General features: G+C 37.8%; 1 protein-coding gene across 1 annotated transcript in view; it reads right to left on the reverse strand.

The window, feature by feature from the left end:
• The window catches only part of LOC145675758 (CKLF-like MARVEL transmembrane domain-containing protein 4), a 188441-nt gene extending 168312 nt beyond the window's left edge, over positions 1-20129 (reverse strand). Inside the window, exon 1 of the mRNA XM_081746410.1 lies at positions 19616-20129. Coding sequence (XP_081602536.1) covers positions 19616-19783 — 168 coding nt within the window. The 5' untranslated portion in view covers positions 19784-20129. The remainder of the gene's footprint in view (positions 1-19615) is intronic.
• Between the last annotated feature and the right edge of the window lie 490 nt (positions 20130-20619).

Genomic DNA, 20619 nt, shown 5'->3' on the forward strand with positions numbered 1-20619 from the left:
TAGGGTGCATATAGTTCCTAAGTGAGGTCTTGATCCGACTGCAGTAGGTCCCATAGTTTTGGAGCTATGGACCTTTAAACTTCATTGTTTTTAATGTTTTTGGCAGCCTATAACTCCGAAAGGAAGCATTTGCGCACCGAGATCGGTCTATACTTTTTGTCTTATCTTGGTGTTAGGCATCACCTCATAAACGTTGTCGGTGTTGTTTTGAAACACCCTGTATATGCGTAGGAAACACAGAAGTAATACATTATTCTTATATCTTTCTTTTCAGAGTCAAAATGCTTTTCAATAGAACACAATTCCCTCAAACTATAAGTCCGTTTGTTCTACCAGCGGATGAAAAGTTAACAGTTCTAAAATATAAAATCTCATAACATCTGGTAGAACTTAATGAAATATAAATATCCTTGCTTTGCCATAAGGTAAAAAAGTGTATAAGACTGTAGTAAACGTAATTAATCATTTATCTCAGACGAAACTACATAGTTCCTTTCATTTATAATAAACGATCCATGACGTATTTTAATGCATATTCCTATTGTTGTAAGAATACAATGTTACAATTCAATCCAGTGTTACATGCCGTGCCAATAACGTTCAGCATGATTCCCCTTGATAAATAACCAAATAGTCTCCCTTTCATAGGAAGTGACAATAACAAACACTTTCTCTATATAAACAAACGAAAGAATCGCATACAGAGAAAGTCTGAAATGATGTACAGCGATTGTCATTTTTATTTTCAAACATGCTTAATGCTCACGAGACACCCATTATTGTTTTGTGAATAACAGTTGTGACAGACTGGCAGTTCAGGATACGAATGGAGAGTACTTCAAGAAACAACTGACAGTCGAAATAACAATTTTTACCCCTTTTATTTAAGTTTTCCAAATCATCTCCATTCATCAAATAATACAGTACATTTCTGTAGTTTAATTTGTAAAAAATATGTTATTTATTCTATTCTGGCGAATAGTAATATTTATGGTGAATATTCTGCCATCATTGGAAGTTAATTTCCCGCCAATGGCGTTTTAGTTTTCCGCTAATTAGGGTTGCCAATTCAATAGTTTTCCCACCAAACATGGATTTTGTTATTTATATAACAAGATTATTCTCCGTTTCTAGAGACTATTGAGGATGCTGTTCGACACACTCACGACATCAGATCAAACCAGGGACCTCGAATCACCGCTAAACAACCATCGAATCTCTGAACCTCTTACTATTACTACGATTAAGTTTAGACTCTACAATAAAATTTAATGAAATATACTTATTTTAAAGAAATTTCGTTTAATACCAAACTCTTTTATTGTGCTGCCAAAATGTCTTGAGCCGTGGCAAAAATGCGAACTAAAGCTCACACCCTCACACACCCACGCGTTGAGCCAATAAGGGTTCAGCTGTTGCTAAGCGAGAGAAAGCGAGTGGAATTCCTTCAGCCGATAGCAGCGCTTGCAACGGAAGACTAGAGATCAAGTCAATGTGGCACATTTATACATATTTACCCTGCCCGTCAGTCTGGTAGAAAAAAAAAATAGGAACTACACTAGACTCTTTCTAATTCGACCCTCAGTAGTCCGGCCTCCCAGAAATCCGGCGCACATCCAACCAAAAACATGCACAATGAATTATCGTGCGCATGCGTAACAATGCTTAGTTAAACAATACTTTAGATACTGTACGTTTTGGAAATTGTAGGATTCTTTACACTTCGGAATCATGCGCAACAAAGCATACGACCGTCGCGTACCATCACTGCGACAGTTAAAAATTAGGGACATGTTTCATAATGAGTGATACTACTCAAGGAATAAGTTTTCTTTGAAAATTAATGTATATTTGAATTTAATAAAGTATATCCTCTATGTTTTAAAATTATATCCTTCGATTTAATAAAGTACAGTACACTATATCCCCTATGTTTTCAAAATAAATAATAATAAAAAGAGAAGATAAATAAATAAATCAAATAAATGTCAGAAACTCAATAATCCGGGACTTCTGCTAATTCGGCACCCATATGTGCCAGGAATGGCCGGATTAGCGAGAGTCTACTGTATTTGAAGGATTACCAACAAATGTGGTTAGAATGTAGGGGGTAATTTTTTTTTGGGGGGGGGGGTAAAATTTAAATACATCAGAAGAAAGATACGTCTGATTTACAAACAAAACTATTTTCACTTCCGACTTTTCTCAGCTACAGAAGCCAAATGTTACTAGATAACACTTGTAGTTCTTACTAACAGTACATAATGTGATCTCTCTATGATTTCCGACCAGAAACGTAAGCACGGGGTGGGGTCCTGGGGGGGGGTGTCCAGACTCCATGAAATCCCGACCTTTCTGTAAATTTAGTATAATTTTAGAGGCGATTGTAAAATAATTTAATATAATTTATTTTCATATTGAATTCGCCCCCTACCCTGAAAATCTTTGTACTCTGCGAAATAGTATTCCTGCGTATGTCCCTCTTTACGACTATTAAGAATACAATGGGTGCACGCAATTCTATTTGGCATTGGATTTCTCTCATGAAATAGCAGAACAAACATTTAAATCTGGAAACATTATTTTTCGTTATAATATATACAGGAAGAAAGAAAGCAAGAGAGAGAGAGAGAGGGAGACAAATGTCCTTGCAATTTGATAGAGGAAAAAAACTAAAGAAGTCACGCGACTGGATATTCCATGAGGTTATGTAAAACATTGGTAAGGATAAACACAGAACTGTAGGAAATAATTTAGAACATATACAGGGTGGACAATTTATCTTGATCATCCGCCATAACGAAGAAACCAAGAGAGAGAGAGAAACGAAACTTTGCACTAAACAACTATAAGAAGCGGGACATCTTCGCATGTATTAACCCTTTAACGCGCAAAACTGTTCATTCAAAAATTTTTGGGTCCAGTGCGCCGAAAGATATGGATTGCATAATGTACACGGTTACTTTCCACATTACCCTTTAACGTTCTGTGGTAGATTAAGTAACCACTGCCTTTAAAGTTCATTATAAAATCCATTTTCATTAATAACTCAACCATACTGCATTGGGATGTTTTCGATATGTCCTTTGGTTCAGAAAATAACCACTACACGTCTACACTGTTTTGCCAACAGATGGTCCTGCCTGCTTTCAAAGTAACTGTTCTGATGGTTACAAATGTTGACGGCACCAGAAACAGTTGAAACGTAAAAAAATGAATTTTTAAACATATAAGTAGTTAGCATTTCGATGGACCTTTGTGTCTATCATTAGTCCTACACTGAAATGCAATTCCTAACGGAACAAGGGGTGAACGGAACATTTCAAATATTTGTCAAATTTATTCTTTTCATGCTAAGAACGAGCATTTTCAGTTAGTTAATAGAACGTAAAATTAAAAAAAATAAATAAAATAAAAAGAAGCCATTGTTGATTAGAAACACCTTACTACTAAAATATTTATAATATTCTGTTTTTACCTTTGTCATACTGAGTGCAGATAACTTGAAATCAAATATTTATATTCATATACAATTCATGCTGATACGGAAGTTCAGTACCACAATTTTAAAGCAAAATATATTGATATTAATGATTAAAAAGTTACGATAAAAGAAGCATAAAAACTGCATTTAATTATTAAACAAAACATTTTTTTTTTTTTTTTAAAAAAAAGGTATATACTTGCTGTGTAGCGTAACGCAATGCAAAGTGTTTGCAGTTTGCAAAATGATATGTTCTACATTTCATATTTTATTTTGTTTGTTTACTGATTAAGATCCTTTTAAAAAGAAAGAAAAAATAAGATTACCATACATTATCTTTTTTCATCCAATCATTGTGAATTTGAATTCAGAAGATCACGGTGACCGGCCGGTCTTTTAAGAGGCTTACACTGTGAAATTAAAATACTGCTAATTTTACAGTAATTATGTGATATCTTTGAATTCATAAAAGATAATCGAAAAGTGAAACAAAAGCGCGCTATACAATATTATTTTGCATGAGGTACCGTTATCACGAGTCACCTAGTAGCTTTTCGTTTGCAGCCAATTATAAACGCGAAAATAAATGCCGATTTTCTAAATGACTGGAAATCGAAAGCAAATAAGTCGAGTCGTGATAACTGCATCTCATGTAAAATAATATTGTCTACGGAGCTGTTGTTCCACCTTTCGATTATATTTTGTCTATTTGGAGATATCACATAATTACTGTAAAATTAGCGGTAGTTTAATTTCGCAGTGGTTAAGCCTGTTAAGATGTTGGGTCAACAAAGTAACTGTCAAGTGTGACAAATACCTTGTAGAAAAACAATATAGGAAAATTTCCTGATTTCGATTTTATTCTAACATCACTTAATAAAGGAAACCTGAAACTCCGTAGTTTATGAATTAAGGTACATCATTAAATTCTCCATTTTATTCCCGTTAAAAAAAAATCAAACAAGTGATTTAAATATAATAATAATAATAATAATAATAATAATAATAATAATAATAATAATAATAATAATAATAATAATAATAATAATAATAATAATAATAAATAATTTTAAACAAAAATACAAATGACTTTTTAAAAAAAACGTGAATTCATCAGTCGAGATTGCTTCAAACCCTATGAGAATATTTGATGGCGCACATTTCATGATTAATGTAGAGTTTTTTTTTTTATTTTTTTACGGGGGCAATCCTCATTGGCCGAAAGGGAGGACAGGGTGGAGATCGTCCCCCTAGCTCACGAAAATGTATTTAATTTCTTAATATTTTCTAAATACAAATCAAAAATACCAAATGTAATATAGCAACCAAGGAGATAAGCCCTCCCCCTCTAGAAAATTTTCTCGAGCTAGGGATGAGCACGAGACAAGTCGTGACAGGATTTTCCAGACAAAATTCGAGTCTAGACACGGTTCTTCCAATAGAGAAATATACACTTTTCGAGTCGAGACATCACTTTTACAGCACATTTTCGAGACGAGACAGCCACAAATCTTGTCTCGTGTGCATCCCTATCTTGAGCGCCCATGGCAATCCTTATTATAAAAGGAAAACTTCTTAGTCTGTGAGTAACGTGAATTGCTAGAAAGTAACAATCGTACTAATACGTGTTGTTAGCCTGCGCTGCCTGTCCGACTCCAATGGAATTTTGCTAGCGCGCAGGCAATTTGGAGATTCAGAACTATTGTGGTGATTGATGATTTAAGTCAAATGAAAATGAAATGAAATATTCCAGTTTAAAGTGTCATGGTTATATCCTTTAAGCTAAAGGAGATGGATGGTTAAGACAAGTGAATGATAGTGGAAGAATTAGTGGAATGATAAAGTTGGAGGAAACCTTGATAAAACCTACAGACACGAAGTTGTCCACCACAAACTTACTTTGCCGGGGTTCGAACCTGGGACCTCACACCACCAAACGTAAGGGCTCTACCACTGAGCCATTGCGCCCCCTCCCAGGCCGGTAGCCAGCCCAAAAATGTAGGGGGGCCCGATCCAACCATATCATAGTTTATCATTGTATTATAGTTCATTTGCAAGCCTACCGTGAAAATGTTAGGGGGGCCCGTCCCCTAGACCCCCCTGGATACGGGCCTGCCCCCTCTCCCCCGGAAATAAATGAAACTCAAACACTACATTGTCTCAATTCAATTAGTTCAAGTCCAACATAAAAACATTTGACGAGTCTTTCTTATAGCTCTTTAATTAAAAACTCTTTTCTTCAAGTTTTTTTTCTTTCGGTATTTCCATCTTTACTTCTACTTCGCGTATTTGAACTTCTAGAGACACTACAAGAATTTTTAAAGAAATTTATGTGGAGCTTAAAATCGATAATACATAGCAAGTACATTCATCGAAATCAGAAATAGCTCACTTGACAACGTACTCAATAAAACACAAGCGACTTGCATGAACGTTTCATTATCTGAAAAGAACCTCTGTGAGTGTTAAATATTTTACTAAGGAAGATTTTGCAATTGTCCCTTCTTGCGACATTTAAATTGAACGGGAAAAAAAATCAATGGTTTTTTATACGAGTCGTCATCTTGATAAAACCAAGCACTCTGTCGCCTAACTTAATAAAGCTTTTATGTTAACAAATCCATTCACTTAGAGTTGTAAAGCTAAACCTGAATACAGTGTAAAATATTTACAAACTTTTGTATGAATTATTGAGAACGGTAATATGTTACGTATGCCGGATACAAGAACGGCGATTTTCTATTAAAACGGCAGTACGGGAGGTGACAAACGAGGCTAAATTTCGGACTCTGAATATACACTCAAAATAAATAAATAAATAAATAAAAGGATTTCGGCATTTTTAGAAACAAATTATGGTCATTTCCAAAAATCATTGAACAAAAGAATCTAGAACACTTCCAAACAGTGGTTATTAATAACTTACAGATGATGATCAGAAAAATGGAAACACCTGTAGTTGGCAACACTTCAAATGTATGGGTTGGCAGTGGTGTCGTGGCGCCCGTAGCGCCGGACCGCTGGTGGTGGTATGTTAGGTCGGTCTCCATACTACGTCAGGCGCAGTGGAACAGCAGTATCCAGTGGCTGCAGTAGACGGAGGTAGTGTAAAATGGGAGACCTCTCAGATTTTCAAAGAGGGCAAATTGTTGGTGCGCGGTTATGTGGAGTGAGTGTGACGGCAGTGGCTACTGTGTTAGGTATGTCGCGTGGGACAGTGTCGAAGGTGATAATGGCCTACACAACACACGGGAAAACCACATCGGAGAAGCGCAACAGTGGGCGGAAGAAAATCATGAGTGACAGGTCACGCCAGGTATTAAAGCGCATTGTCACGCAGAACCGTCGTGCCACTGCGGAGCAATTGACGGAGGAACTCAATCAGCGCCTCCCCCACCCTGTTTCGACAATCACAGTCCGCCGCGAATTACATGACATGAACTTACGGGGTCGTGTTGCACGGGCCAAACCGGTCATCAGGGACCATAACGCTTTCGCACGCCGCAAATGGTGCCGCGACCATGCAACTTGGACCGTTGAGAACTGGAAACGTGTGATATGGTCGGATGAGTCATCCTTCACCCTATTCCCAACCCGGGCCGTGTTTATGTGTGGAGAACGACCAAAGAAGCTTATGATCTGCAGTGTTTCCGCCCAACTGTGAAACATGGTGGCGGCTCGGTGATGCTGTGGGCCGCCATATTATGATTTTCATTGGGTCCTGTGGTCACACGTAGCGGACGAATCACTTGCAACGATTATGTCGCAATTTTAGGAGACCACTTGCATTCTATGGTCCGGATGTTGTTCCCGGAGAATGACGCCATCTTACAGGATGATAATGCACCCATCCACACAGCTGGCGTTGTTGCAGCGTGGTTTGAGGAACATCGAGATGAAGTTCAACACCTCCCCTGGCCCGCCCAATCCCCAGATCTCAACATAATTGAACATCTGTGGTCCTCTTGGAAACACGACTCCGGCGACGATTTCCACCTCCATCCTCTCTCACAGAACTGGCCGATGCCCTGCACGAGGAATGGTATAAAATTCCACTTGCTACCATTCACGACCTCTATGCTTCCATCCCACGTCGCATCAAGGCTGTTCTGAAGGCGAAAGGTGACCCGACACCATATTAATCTGGTAAGTTGCAATTTCGTTCAGGTGTTTCCATTTTTCTGATCACCATCTGTATCTGAAGTGTTCAAAACGTATCTGAATTTCTGAAGTGTCAACAGAAACAACTTTTAAATAACATTGCAAGGAGACACAGTATTCTAGTAGTGAGGGCGTTGGAGTTACAGTAGAGCATCGATTATCCGAACGTCGGTCAACCGAACGACCGCTTAACCGAACTGTGTACTCGCTCGCACCTGTTACTCTCCTACCCTACCGTCCATCATCCCCCTCACTCCCAAACCAAGTTTCCCACAGTCGCCACAGTAGTCGCCGCACTGAGCCACCGCTGGCGGAACATTGCTTCTAATGGGGCCTTCATAAGGCGCTGCTGACCGGCCAAGCCGCCAGTCGCTGTGTTTCAACAATCAGCACACTTCTTTTTATGAATAAATTTACGGTACAGTACTTCTTTTTGGCAAATAAACATGTACAGTTTGATTATCCGAACAAACCAGTTTTCCGAACACCCATGTCCCCCAATTACTTCGGATAATCGACGCTCTACTGTACGTTTGCAATGTCCGGAGTTTGATTCCCGGCCGGTGCTTCCCAATTTTCGACATCCACCTAGCATGAGGCAAAATCGGGAGTCACGAGACAAGGCGGCCACTAAGTCTAGAAACCTCCTGATACATCCCTTAGTGGTCGGCTATTAGAAGCGTTCGCAACGCGTTTTTTATCGCTCATGCATACTCTTGGAACACACTGACCATGTATTTAAATGTGGATGGCTAATCACCATGCACTGCAAACGCGAAAACACTAAAAACGCGGAGAAAACGTCGGCTCGATCGTATTTGGTGCGTTTCGGAACAATAGACCGTCTGCTGTTTGTAAGATGTATAAAGGAAGGGAGAAAAATAGAAAGACGTGTTGCCAGGCGAGGGGATTTTAGCAAGAAACAGTTACTTGGAAGATGCTTTGTGCAGAGTATTGGAACTCTGCTATTATAGGTCTCGACCTGGCAAAAGCAAAATTACCGAGTAGCCACCTAGGTAGTGTTCGCTGCGGGGGGTAACGCATTCTTGAATAGCCATATATTTAAGCGAAGTTGTCATTTTACAAGAATCTTGTAGCTGCCATTTAAAAATCTTCCAACCCAATCTTTCTACTTACTATTTACACATTACAACTTTCTGAAAGCAAGAAAGATATCCGCACCCATGCAGCACTGCGCTCTTGTGGACAAATAGTGAACCTCCTCATTAGAAAACGTGTATTTTGGCGTGCTTCCCCTCTCCCCGTCCAAAAGAATCCATCGTGTCGTAAGCGGCAAAACTGTTTCTTCCTTTATGTTAGCGGGAGGTCGATAGCAGGTAGCAAGCAAGACGACCCAGAAAGTTGCACATGGTTTGACTCCTTGCAAGATGAAAAAAAAAGAAAAAATGTTGTATGGCTCTTTCAAGATTATGTTTATATGGATAAATATAGTAGGTTTGCAAGATTTTTTTTTATGACATCTACAAGACTCTTGTAAAATGATAATATGGGTTTAGAGACAGGGAAACGCAGCGCGTTGACCACGTGTTCGCCGCGAGCTTGGACTTGTAATTCAGCCGATTGATAACAGATGGGCTTGGAGCGGTTCAGGTCCATAAGGGCTGTCATGCCAGTGGTTAGTTAGGACACTTCAAACATCATCATTTACACATTTACAAATCTTTTCTGCCGGTACACTCTTTAGACCAGCGTTACCCAACCTTTTTCAACTTGCGGCACACTACAGGTGTAACTTGTATTCTTGCGGCACACTCATATAGATATTATTATTATTATTATTATTATTATTATTATTATTATTATTATTTGTAAATATAAAATACAGTGCTATTTTTTCTCTGTGGTTCGGTCACTGCTTTTCCCCCAGTGATAAATCATTATGTTTATTTTCCATTCTAATTTAAAACTTGACAATTGCAATCAGTGGTTGAAGTGAGACAGTATGCGGTGGTATGCCATACCGCCTCTGGTTATTCAGTAATGAGGACATTCCGTCTCTGGCTTTTCAGTAATCAAGACAATATTTAAATAACCGGTATGTTGAGTCAAAATCATAATAAAACATACCGTCTCTGGTTTTTTTTTTTTTTTTTTTTTTTTTTTTTTTTTTTTTTTTTTTACTTCGAACACTGATTGCAATGAAATATACGACTCAGGTTTCTAAAAATACAATTCCTTTTTCGAAAACTGTATCCAACCTTTCACAAAAAAGGAAGATCACGAACAAACAAATCTCTTTTACTTTAAAAACACAAATGTAGGTAATTTGTATGCGTGTATGCTTTGTCGAAAGGATTGAGTGATATTTTAAAATTTCAAGTTACGAAATTGTCTGCAACAATAAAGAAGCAATAATGGTCATAATAATCATAACAAATACTTTTTTCAACATTAAAAATGTACAGAAAAGTAACTCAGAATGAAACTTAAAATTATAGATTCATAGTAGAGGTTCATAGTAATGTGAAATACAAATATACATTTTTCCCTATGTCTTGCAATTTGATTGCTATACAATTAATAATTTTGTTTCAATTTCCTCGCGGCACACCAGCGGTCCACTCGCGGCACACCGGTTGGGAAACGCTGCTCTAGATATACACACACACACACACAAATGAACTCTAGGTACATTTTGAACATTCTAAGGAAACATTTTGAACATTCTAAGGAAAGTTCCTATTAATCACAGTTTAGATGCATTCTAGACATTGTTTATTCACTGGCAGAAAACTTCAAAACATTTTGGACTTGTTAAACTATAACCGTTTCTGAAACATGTCTCTGCAACGTGTATTCTGTGATATGATTTTTGATTTTACCATTACGTGTTGAACGCGTTACCAAATAAGGGATGTCGGAGTGCCGTAGGTGGTTAAGGCATAACCACCTGAACAAACTAAATGGTTCGATGAGAGGTTCTATTTATTTTTCTGTTCTTTTATGTTTACCCAAATACAACTGAGGATTCAGCACCCTCTGCAGGAGAAGACCGGGGGGAGACGAGACCAAAGCGTAATCCTGACCACTTTACAGGGCCGAATTAACACACACTAGCGCTCTAGGCTGTACTTAGACACCCCAACAGATGAATTTCAAATATATTTTCACTCATTCACTTTAAGATGGTGCTGTTGTTATTTGTTATTCTGTTTTGAATAATCAACAGGTGGGGGAGTAAGGGGTTAGGCATTAAAGATAATCGAAAACTACCAATCTTAGTGTCCAACCCACAGTTTTCGGGGTCGCTGACATGAATAGTGACACTCTAGATGCTGTTCGTATTCATCCCCATGCAAATCCTACTAAAAAGGGAAGGGTTCAAATGATTTCCATTTTCATAAAATTATCTCCCCGTTCGAAAAAGAGGGTATTTCAGCCAGGCACAAATAGCTACAAACTACCCTCAGTCTTAAAAGAAAAGAAAAGAAAAGAAAAGAAAAGAAAGAAAAGTACACTCGGTCGCCAGAGATCATTATCACCTCCACCACCTCCTCCACCACTACCACTACTACTACTACTACTACTACTACTACTACTACTACTACTAATAATAATAATAATAATAATAATAATAATAATAATAATAATAATAATAATAATAATATCACAATTTGCTGTAGAGCAGTGGTTCCCAATTACTGCAGGGTTGAGGACCCCATTTTTACTTTTAAGGCGAGGTATGGACCCCACACCCTTAAATTTTGATACTTGCGTAGTAGTAGTAGTAATTGTAGTTGACACGTAGGTAGGGGTTAAGAAAAATTAAAAACCTTTATGTAATAAGCATACAATACACAGTACATACATACAGTAGGTTCATCATATTATTTATATTTTTTTATAAGTGGCCTCGCGTTACATAGCCTCTAACGCTTTTGCTTTTGGTGTGAGCAGTAACGGGTTCGATTGCCGGTGAGGACACTTGATCGAAAAAATGTAAGAGCTTCCCTGAGTGAGGTTTTTCTCATTCACACCAGGTAAATACCGGGATGGTACCTAGCAATGGTCCCAGACTGCTTTCTTTCTTCAACTCTCTCCGATTCTCCAGGTAGGTAGTGTGATTGTAGAGTGACGTCATCCCTCATATGTGACGGGCAAACATGGCCATAAGTGCCGAAAGTAAAAAAAAAATGCAATTCCTAATCTTTATAGCTATCTTTTATATATTACAGGATGTAAATAATGTCACAGACCTCTTAAATTTGTTCCGCGGACTCCTACTATTGTAGAGTACGATAACCATGATGTTAACATTGTTTTATACCTACGCAATTTTCCCCCCCATTGATTTATTTGAAGAATTGTTTTTCAGTTTTGTTATATGATTTTACAGATTTTTCAAATCTAGTTAGGTAAATGTTCCTTATTTTCAAAATGAATTTTCTTTATTTATATATTACTAAATTAAATTTGACTATTTAAATATTAAAATTACACTATATTACAAAATATTTTAACATATGTGAAGAAATCACTATAAAATCAGACCACTGAAATTCCAATATCAAAGACAATAGAAAAATAACTCCCCATACATACGTATATAGGCCTATATATATATAAACAAAGATGGTGCCAGTCATTCAACACAGTCTTTTATTACTCAATACTTTAGTCTGTTATTATTACGTACTTTAGTAAAAGAATACGAAAATATTTCTTTTCCCTGGAACAACAGTATTCCTTAAGTTCATGTTACTGAACTCACATTCCCGAAGCCAGTTTGCAGATGAATCAATCAAAATATATTTGATTATGTTAACGTGTGTTTCGTATAGGCCTATGTAATAAATTCAACGTATGAAGCAAACTGAACAGAAGAAATATTCTCGCGTGTGTGCCAGCATGCATGTTTACCTTGAGGGGAGCAACCAAATATGGCTGCCTGAAGCATAAGATGAGGCGAAGTGAGATTCTACAAGTTGCTTTTCACCTCCCTCTTCGACTTTCTCCATACAAACATTTTGTTTTTGAAAAAATGAAAACCAAGACGCAATCGAGATCATAAAGGATTTGTACACAGTGTAACTAGAACGCTTAATAGTTATAAAGTACGCGTATCTTTATGTCCAATGCCCATACGCCTATCTCATTTTTTTTCAAGGTTACAAAGGTAAGGTCGCAGAGTGAAACAGCGACAGAGAGGGAGGTACCACCTGTTGAAGAAACTTCCTGATCTGACAGAGTTGCCAACCGTCGTCACCTGTTGATTCAACTTGTCAGGATAATTGTGCTTTCAAGAGGTTCCGCGGAAGATCACACAAATTGTCCGACTGTTTTCATGCCAAGCATAGATAATACTGTTGACGAAGGAGTTATGTATAAAAAAAAAAAAAAAAAAAAAAAAAGTTTTATAAAATGTGCATAACGTATGAGGTTTTTATTAGATTAAAAAAATTGTGTCGCTAAGTAACCACAAAGATGAAATTTGTCAATAGCACAGAACACAAGATACTAAGTAATGCTGGGTTCACATTTATACCTACTACACAAAAAAGATCTATTGCTGTCCCAACGACTAAATCAATGTGTTTGATTTCATAAATATTGTAACAATACCAATTTCATAAATATTGTTAACAATACACAGTGGCGTATTTAGGGGGGTGGCTTCCGGGCTTAAGCCCCCCACGAAATCTTACTTAGTATAGTAAAGTAAATGAAATATCTTGCAGAATTTTCACATTTCCAGGCAAAGCCCCCCCCCCGAAAGTTAGCAAAGCCCCTCCCGAAACAAAATCGTAAATACGCCACTGACAATACAGTAACAATAACAATACTACTAAAAAGCAGTATAATGCGAAACTCTCAGCAATACTATGTAGGTGCCACTGTTAAAAAAAAAGACTAATAATACATACAAACTGCTAGTTACTTAGTTAACAATATTACAATGGGACCAAGATAACTCGAAGCTGAAGGGAACAGGTAAAAAAAAATCGAATTATCGAGTTTTTTGAGTAATAAAGGTTCACGTTATCAAAGTGGCCACAACAAAAATTCTAGATACAAGTTACGTGTTCTCCATTAAAAGTGACTATATAACCTTTATAACTCGAAGTTTTATCCATTAAACTCTAGCACTCGAAGTTCTATCCGTTCAACCTCTAGCACTCGAAGTTCTATCCGTTCAACCTCTAGCACATGAAGTTTTATTCGTTCAACCTCTAGCACTCGAAGTTCTATTCGTTCAATCTCTAGCACTCGAAGTTTTGTCCATTCAACCTCTAGCACTCAAAGTTGTGAAAGTTTCTTAAATTAAATAAGATTACTAGTAAAAATAAGATACTGTACATATATTGTTTTGGAGGGAGCTTTTATGTTTGGACATGAGTAAAACACACCATTACAATACACAGTAGCAATAATGACAGGACTAGTAACAATGACAATTACGTAAAAGCATAGAGCTATAGCTTCGAGATATCGAGGTCACATCGAGAGAAATTCGAATTATATATGTAAACTTCGACTTGTAGAGATTCGCAGATACGAAAGTTCGAGTTAGCAATGTTTTTAAACATAATTATGAAACTCTTAAAATTCGACTTATCAAGGTTATATATATATTGACATTTTAGTGCCATAATAATCAATTTCGTTGAGAAACTACATTATGAGAATTTATCCTCATGCGCGTAAGTTTGTTTAGTTCGATGTAATCTTTCAATTGATACAAGTCGGTAGACAGCCCAAAAATGTAGGGCAGGCCCTACCAAACCATATTATAGTTCATTTGCAAGCCTACCGTGAAAATTTTTAGGAGGGGCAGCAAAAATTTAGGGAGGGCGTCCCCCCAGACACCCCGTGGATACGGGCCTCAATTGATATATGTATCATCTATGACCAATCTTATAATTAAGCAAAAATTAAATATGATCATAATTTTGGGCTATAACAGGTTAACCATACTCAGTGGCGTATTTAGGGGGGCTTCCGGGCTTTAAACCTCCCCGAAATCTTTCTTACTAGTGAAGTAAATGAAATATTTTGCAGAATTTTCACATTTTTTGCAGGCAAAGCACCTCCTGAAAGTTAGCAAAGCCTCCCCCCGAAACAAAATTGTAAATACGCCACTGACCATACTGTATAGAATAGAAAATTAAATTAAGTTTTACGTCCTACGGTTATGCCGGCTACGCTAAAGCAGATCTTGCAAAATGAAAAATGAATGAAATGGTGGAATGAAGAAAGTGGGAGGAAACGGGAGAACCACAAGAAAACCCACGCACACGGTATTTGTCCACCACAAAGTTCACTTGGTGCGAGCTGGGATCAAACCATGGACCCCCATGTACCATAGGTGAACATGAATGCTCTACAACTAATGTATAGAATAGAATTTATTAATAGGTACATTGTATATGATTACAAAAGTTACTTTACATTTTTTTTTTTTTTTTTTTTTATATAAATGATACAGGGAGAAGCAGACGTTCTGCTGTTTATGGCTTTCCCTTTCTGATTTTTGAAACCTATTATAAGCGTATAATGCGGACTTGCTAGTGGCACTGACTCCTGCAGCGGGGGACAAGTAGGGGGCAGTTGTCTCCCCTGGTATTTCTGGAGTCTAGAACCTGTTCCTCAAACGTTGAATCCATATCAAAAAGACATTACTCGCTACCTCTTTCTCTTTTGTCTCTATGGAGCTTAATGTTGAAACAGGAAAAGCTAACTGATATGGAGGAATAAAGGAATATTCCCCGCGTGGCGTAGTCGCTAACTCTCTCGCCTTTGACGCGAGTGGTTCCGGTTACGATTCCCAGTAGGGGTGTAACAGCTTTTTCAGGCCAGCCATCTTGAGAGAGGTTGTTCCTGGGATTCCTTCATTCACACGAGGGAAATGCCGGGATGATACCTAACATAATTGTCTCAGGCCGCATCCTTCCTTCCCTTTCATCGGATAATGTGCTCGCCGATCACTCCTCATATACCTGACAGGCTAAATGGCCTTAGATGCCGACGGAACAGAAATATAATTTCTCGTTCCCTAAAGCAATATAATCTGATGTGAAACATATTCTTGCGGAACTCTATACAAAAAAAAAAAAAAAAAAAAAACTTTCCCGTTTGTACAGATAGTCGCGACAAAAACTCATTCTTGGGATGCTGAATCCGGTCTCAATGAAACCACTATTCGAAATCTCTTATCGTTTTCGCTATATGGAAATAAGTATTGAAACCGGAAGTACTAGTAAATTTCAATCAATCATTTCCGGATTCCGTAGAGTGTTGAGGTTAGTGATGTTCTTTTGAAACACTCAATCGATTAAAAAAAAAAACAGCTGGTCGCTATGTATTACAGTTTTAGTTCCATTACGATAAACGATGAAACAGGGAAATTAATTTCAATAATTTCCGGTTTCCGTAGAGTTGGAAGTAGAGACAGTATGTTCTCTTGAGATGGTTAATCAGTTGCAAAATAAATAAGTAAATAAAATAAAATAAAATAAAAATCTTGATATCAATTACCGTTTTGGTTCAGTGTTTATAAACGTCGAAACCCAAAATAGTTAATTTCAACCACTTCCGGTTTGAACAGAAGGACAACGTAAAAGATTTTTAAAAAAATATTATTGGGAAGCTGAATCGGTTAGAAAAATTGTTTCTCGATATTTCTTACCAGGGGCGGATCCAGGCTGAATGTTTGGGGGGGCGCTAGTTCGAAGTCAAATCAAGTTAAGAGGGTATTGCAAAAAAAAAAAAAAAAAAAAGGGGGTAAAACAAATTTAGAAAGGGAGAAGTAGCTCTTCGTAGAATTAACTTATTTAGAAATTGATAATGATGAATTACGAATAATAAAAATATACTATAATAAACTATAATAACAAGTAATAGTAGAATAATAATAAAGTAAAAAATATCCAATTCTGGGAGGCGATCGCCCCGATCGCATCCCCCTGGATCCGCCCCTGTTTCTTACCCCTTCTGCTCTGATACGTGTCGACAGACAAACGAACACGCCTGTTTTTAAAGATGTTCGAGACTTTTGCATAGCATATTTGGAAAGTCTAAAAAACTCAGAACACAAGAATTTTACGATAAGTTCTCTATAGAATGATTTTTTTTTAAAAAAGGAAATATAATATTAACTTGATATAAGTGTTGTGTTAGTTAAGTTCTCCAAGATTTCAGATATCTAAAACTACATTGGTCAATATTACATCTTAAAAAGAAAAAATATATATATATATATATTTATACTAACAGCGAGAGATGACGTGGTCCTGTTATGCAACTTTCCTGAAGGCGGAATAAGTGGTGGAGACTACCTAGATATACTCTAATATCCTAAATGTTGTGTATAAAATTAGGACTTCAGGTAAGTGTTCTTTGCATGTTCGATAAAGTTCAATTTTTACCGATGCAACTTGCGTCAATAGCCGCTTTTGCACAGAGAACTAACATTTTCCACTTGAACGACGATATCATACAGGAAACAAGTTTGATATGAGAATAGGCGCAAGGGCGCCCATTAGTGGGGGGGGGGGGAGCGGGCGTACGACCCTCTCTAGAGGAAATTGTACTTCAGAAGATCGAAAATCCAATAGAATTTTTAGAATAGTTATAGCAAAATTTGAAACTATATTTGAAATGATGCTGATAATTGCCCTCTCTCTGGAAACCACAACATGGGCGCCCTTGAATAGACGTGCATAAATTTTGCAATATTGATGGTGTGTCTTTCAGCCGGAGCTTTAATGGAGAATATAACCTCATTATATGCATCGCATGTAATTATTATTATTTTTTTAAGTCTCGAAAACGTAGTAATTATAAAACATATGTCTCTTTGAAACAGGGAAGTTTCCATAGTTGGTCATAAGTCAGTGGGTCCTAACCTAAGGGGGAACAATAAAGAGCAAACAAAGGGATGTTAAGCTATGCTTGGTCTTGAAATATATGCTCTTACATGTTACGATGAAAAAAAAATATTATATATATATATATATATATATATATATAGTTAAAAGTAAAAATGAAATGAAATCTTTGAGTTTTACGTCCCACGGTTATGCCGGTTAGACTAAAGGAGACGGTGATGATGAGTGATGAATGAAATGGTGGAATGAAGAAAGTGGGAGGAAACGGGAGAACCCCGAGAAAACCCACGCACACGGTGTTTGTCCACCGCAAAGCTCACTTGGCGGGGGCTGGGATCGAACCCGGGACCCCAAGCACCAGAGGTGAACGCTCTACCACTGAGCCACCGCGGCCCGACATAGTTAAAAGTAGTGTTACGATACCAACAGCAAGAGTAGGGATCTGAGATTTTCTCGAGGGGGGCTTTAAATCCACAGAAGTGATAGTAGTACCCAAGGGCGCCCATCAGGGGGCAAGGTACGGCGCTTGCCTCCCCTAAGAGGAAATTGTACTTAGGAATATCGAAAACCCAATAGAATTTTTACATTAGGTACAGCAAGATTTGAAACTATATTTGAAACGTCGCTTATACCTGCCCCCCTTGGAAACCACAACATGGGCGCTCTTGGTAGTACCTGATAGATTAAGCCAGTGGTTCCCAGATTGTCTTCACTGATGATAGATTTTACTGAACGCTCGTGGCACAGTTTTAGTTTTTTCATTATTATTATTATTATTATTATTATTATTATTATTATTATTATTACTAAAATCGTATAAATTGTAATAGTGTAAGACAAAGTGTATGAATAGTGTAAGATTGTTGCTGTTGTTAGAGGTGATGACTTATACAGTCTGTCTCCAAATGATTTTAACCAACTACTAAATGCTACATGCATTTTAAATGTTAAAATTTCGAGACACACCTTACAGAACTGTGCGACACGCCGGTTGGGAACCACTGGATTAATGAACAATCATTAATCTATGGTAGTACTGTGGCAACAAAGGAAATCCCCACGTTGAGCAAAATCGGAGACATGTCCGAAGAGGAATTTCAATAAGGTCCGGAGGGTTGCCCCCCGGGGTCACCCCTTAAATCATCACAGAGCAATGATATTGAGCCTGAGCACAGTGACAACGCTAGAGAAGGGAAAAGGGGTGGTGCCCCCGACATGTTGCATTGCAATACACAGGTCAAGTAATATAAGAGTATTATTTTTGGTATACAAAAATTTGCTCCCCCCAAAAAATGTCTGCTCCTCCGTTTACTCCTTCCACCAAGAAAATAAAGCAGGCTTCGTAGTTGTATTTCAGTTCCATCAATAGTAAAATTATTCTATTTACTGGGACAGTGTTGATTTTAGATTCCTCTGAGATGGACACTTGCCACAGCACTGTGAAAATACTGGTTACCCCTCTTGAGTATGAATTAGTATGGGGGAGGGATTGTAGCTCCGGGGAGATATTCTCTCTCCCCTGCAAACCTGACATCGTCATGTTCTGGAGTAATCTATTTTCTCGTTCGAAATAAGAGTTAATAGGCATAAGCGGAGCCAAATGAATCAAGTTCGGAAGGCAGGATAGAATCAAAACTACAAAATATACTTAGGCCTATTTTATACCAGGGGCGGATTCAGGGGGGCGATCGGGAAGATCGCCCCCCAGAAGGGGAAACTTTCTTATTTTATGTATATAAATATAAACCTATCCCAAAGTTTGGAGCTCTTAAAAGTAGCTCTAAATAGCAGTATTACAACTCACCCCCCCCCCCAGGAGTCAGTCCTGGATTCGCCCCGGTTTTATGCCCATATAAATTATGCGACTAAGGGTGTAATACATCTTGTATCATCTCCCATAAAATCATAAAAGATGCAAGTGGTCCCCTCCCACGTCGCGTAACACCACAGTCACTTGCGGTTCGAAAAATTTATCAATTCAAGTTCTTCAACATCCTTTGAGGCAAAATGGGTTAATCAACATCATATTTGAAGTTGATATTGTCAACAAATGTGATAAAATACTACTCATGACATATAAGTACACGTTAGAAACATCCTTTTAATAACATATGGTACTTACCACTTCCACTAGCTTTAATAATCCCGGGATTGTTCTGAAATAATTGATATTCAACCGTAACCAGGCCAGGCTTCCTTGTTGCTGTCCTGGATCAGTCTTTACAGATGCCTGAGTTGTTTGAACATTTGTTTGCTGTGCTCTCGGCTCCTGAGCGGTTTCCGTCATCATTGTAATTTTTTTGTTTTCGGTAGCACTGAATTTACAACGATATTACTGCTGTAAATATATTTTTTTAAAAAAGGAAATAAAACCAACAAAATCAGGTACGAGCAAGAAAACTTATTTCCCTTTATATAACCAAAAAAACAAAATATGTATAAATAAATAAATAAATCACTGTATTTTTTGCGTTATCTCTTTTCCTGTAGCGCGCACATACACTTCCAAATATCTAAAACCTTTCAGGTCCACCAACAGAACTTTTCACTTCACGCTACAAGCCGCGTACTACGATACGAGTTCGACCAGATACGAGACAAGTTAGTTGCAGTTCCAACGAGTGCGTTCTCCCCACGGCTGTTCACTCTTTCTCTCTCGCTTTTTCTCCTCTAGTGTTGCAAACTTAAAAAATAAAATTGTTCCATCTCCATCAATACATTTCTTTTTAGTTGTTAAAACTTTTGTACAGGCAGTGGCGTAAGCAGAGCGGAGGGTGACCCGACTCAAGCTCCCCCTCCCTTTCACTTAGAATGGTTATATCGAATATGGATTTTGCTTACATGCAGTATGTTCTACTTGTGACCCCGAACAGTGGTTATGGAGGCCGCGGTGGCTCAGTGGTAGAGCGTTCACCTCTGGTGTATGGGGTCCTTGGTTTGATCCCAGCTCGCGCTCGCGCCAAATGAGCTTTCTGGTGGACAAACACCGTGTGTGTGGGTTTTTTGGTGTTATCCCGTTTCCTCCCACTTTCTTTATTCCACCATTTCATTCAATTCTCATCATCACTATCTCCTTTATTTTAGCCAGGATAAACGTGAGACGTAAAACTAAAAATATTTCATTTT

The sequence above is a fragment of the Thermobia domestica genome, chromosome 18, assembly GCF_964235325.1.
Source record: "Thermobia domestica chromosome 18, izTheDome1.hap1.1, whole genome shotgun sequence".
Taxonomy (NCBI): Eukaryota; Metazoa; Arthropoda; class Insecta; order Zygentoma; family Lepismatidae; genus Thermobia; species Thermobia domestica.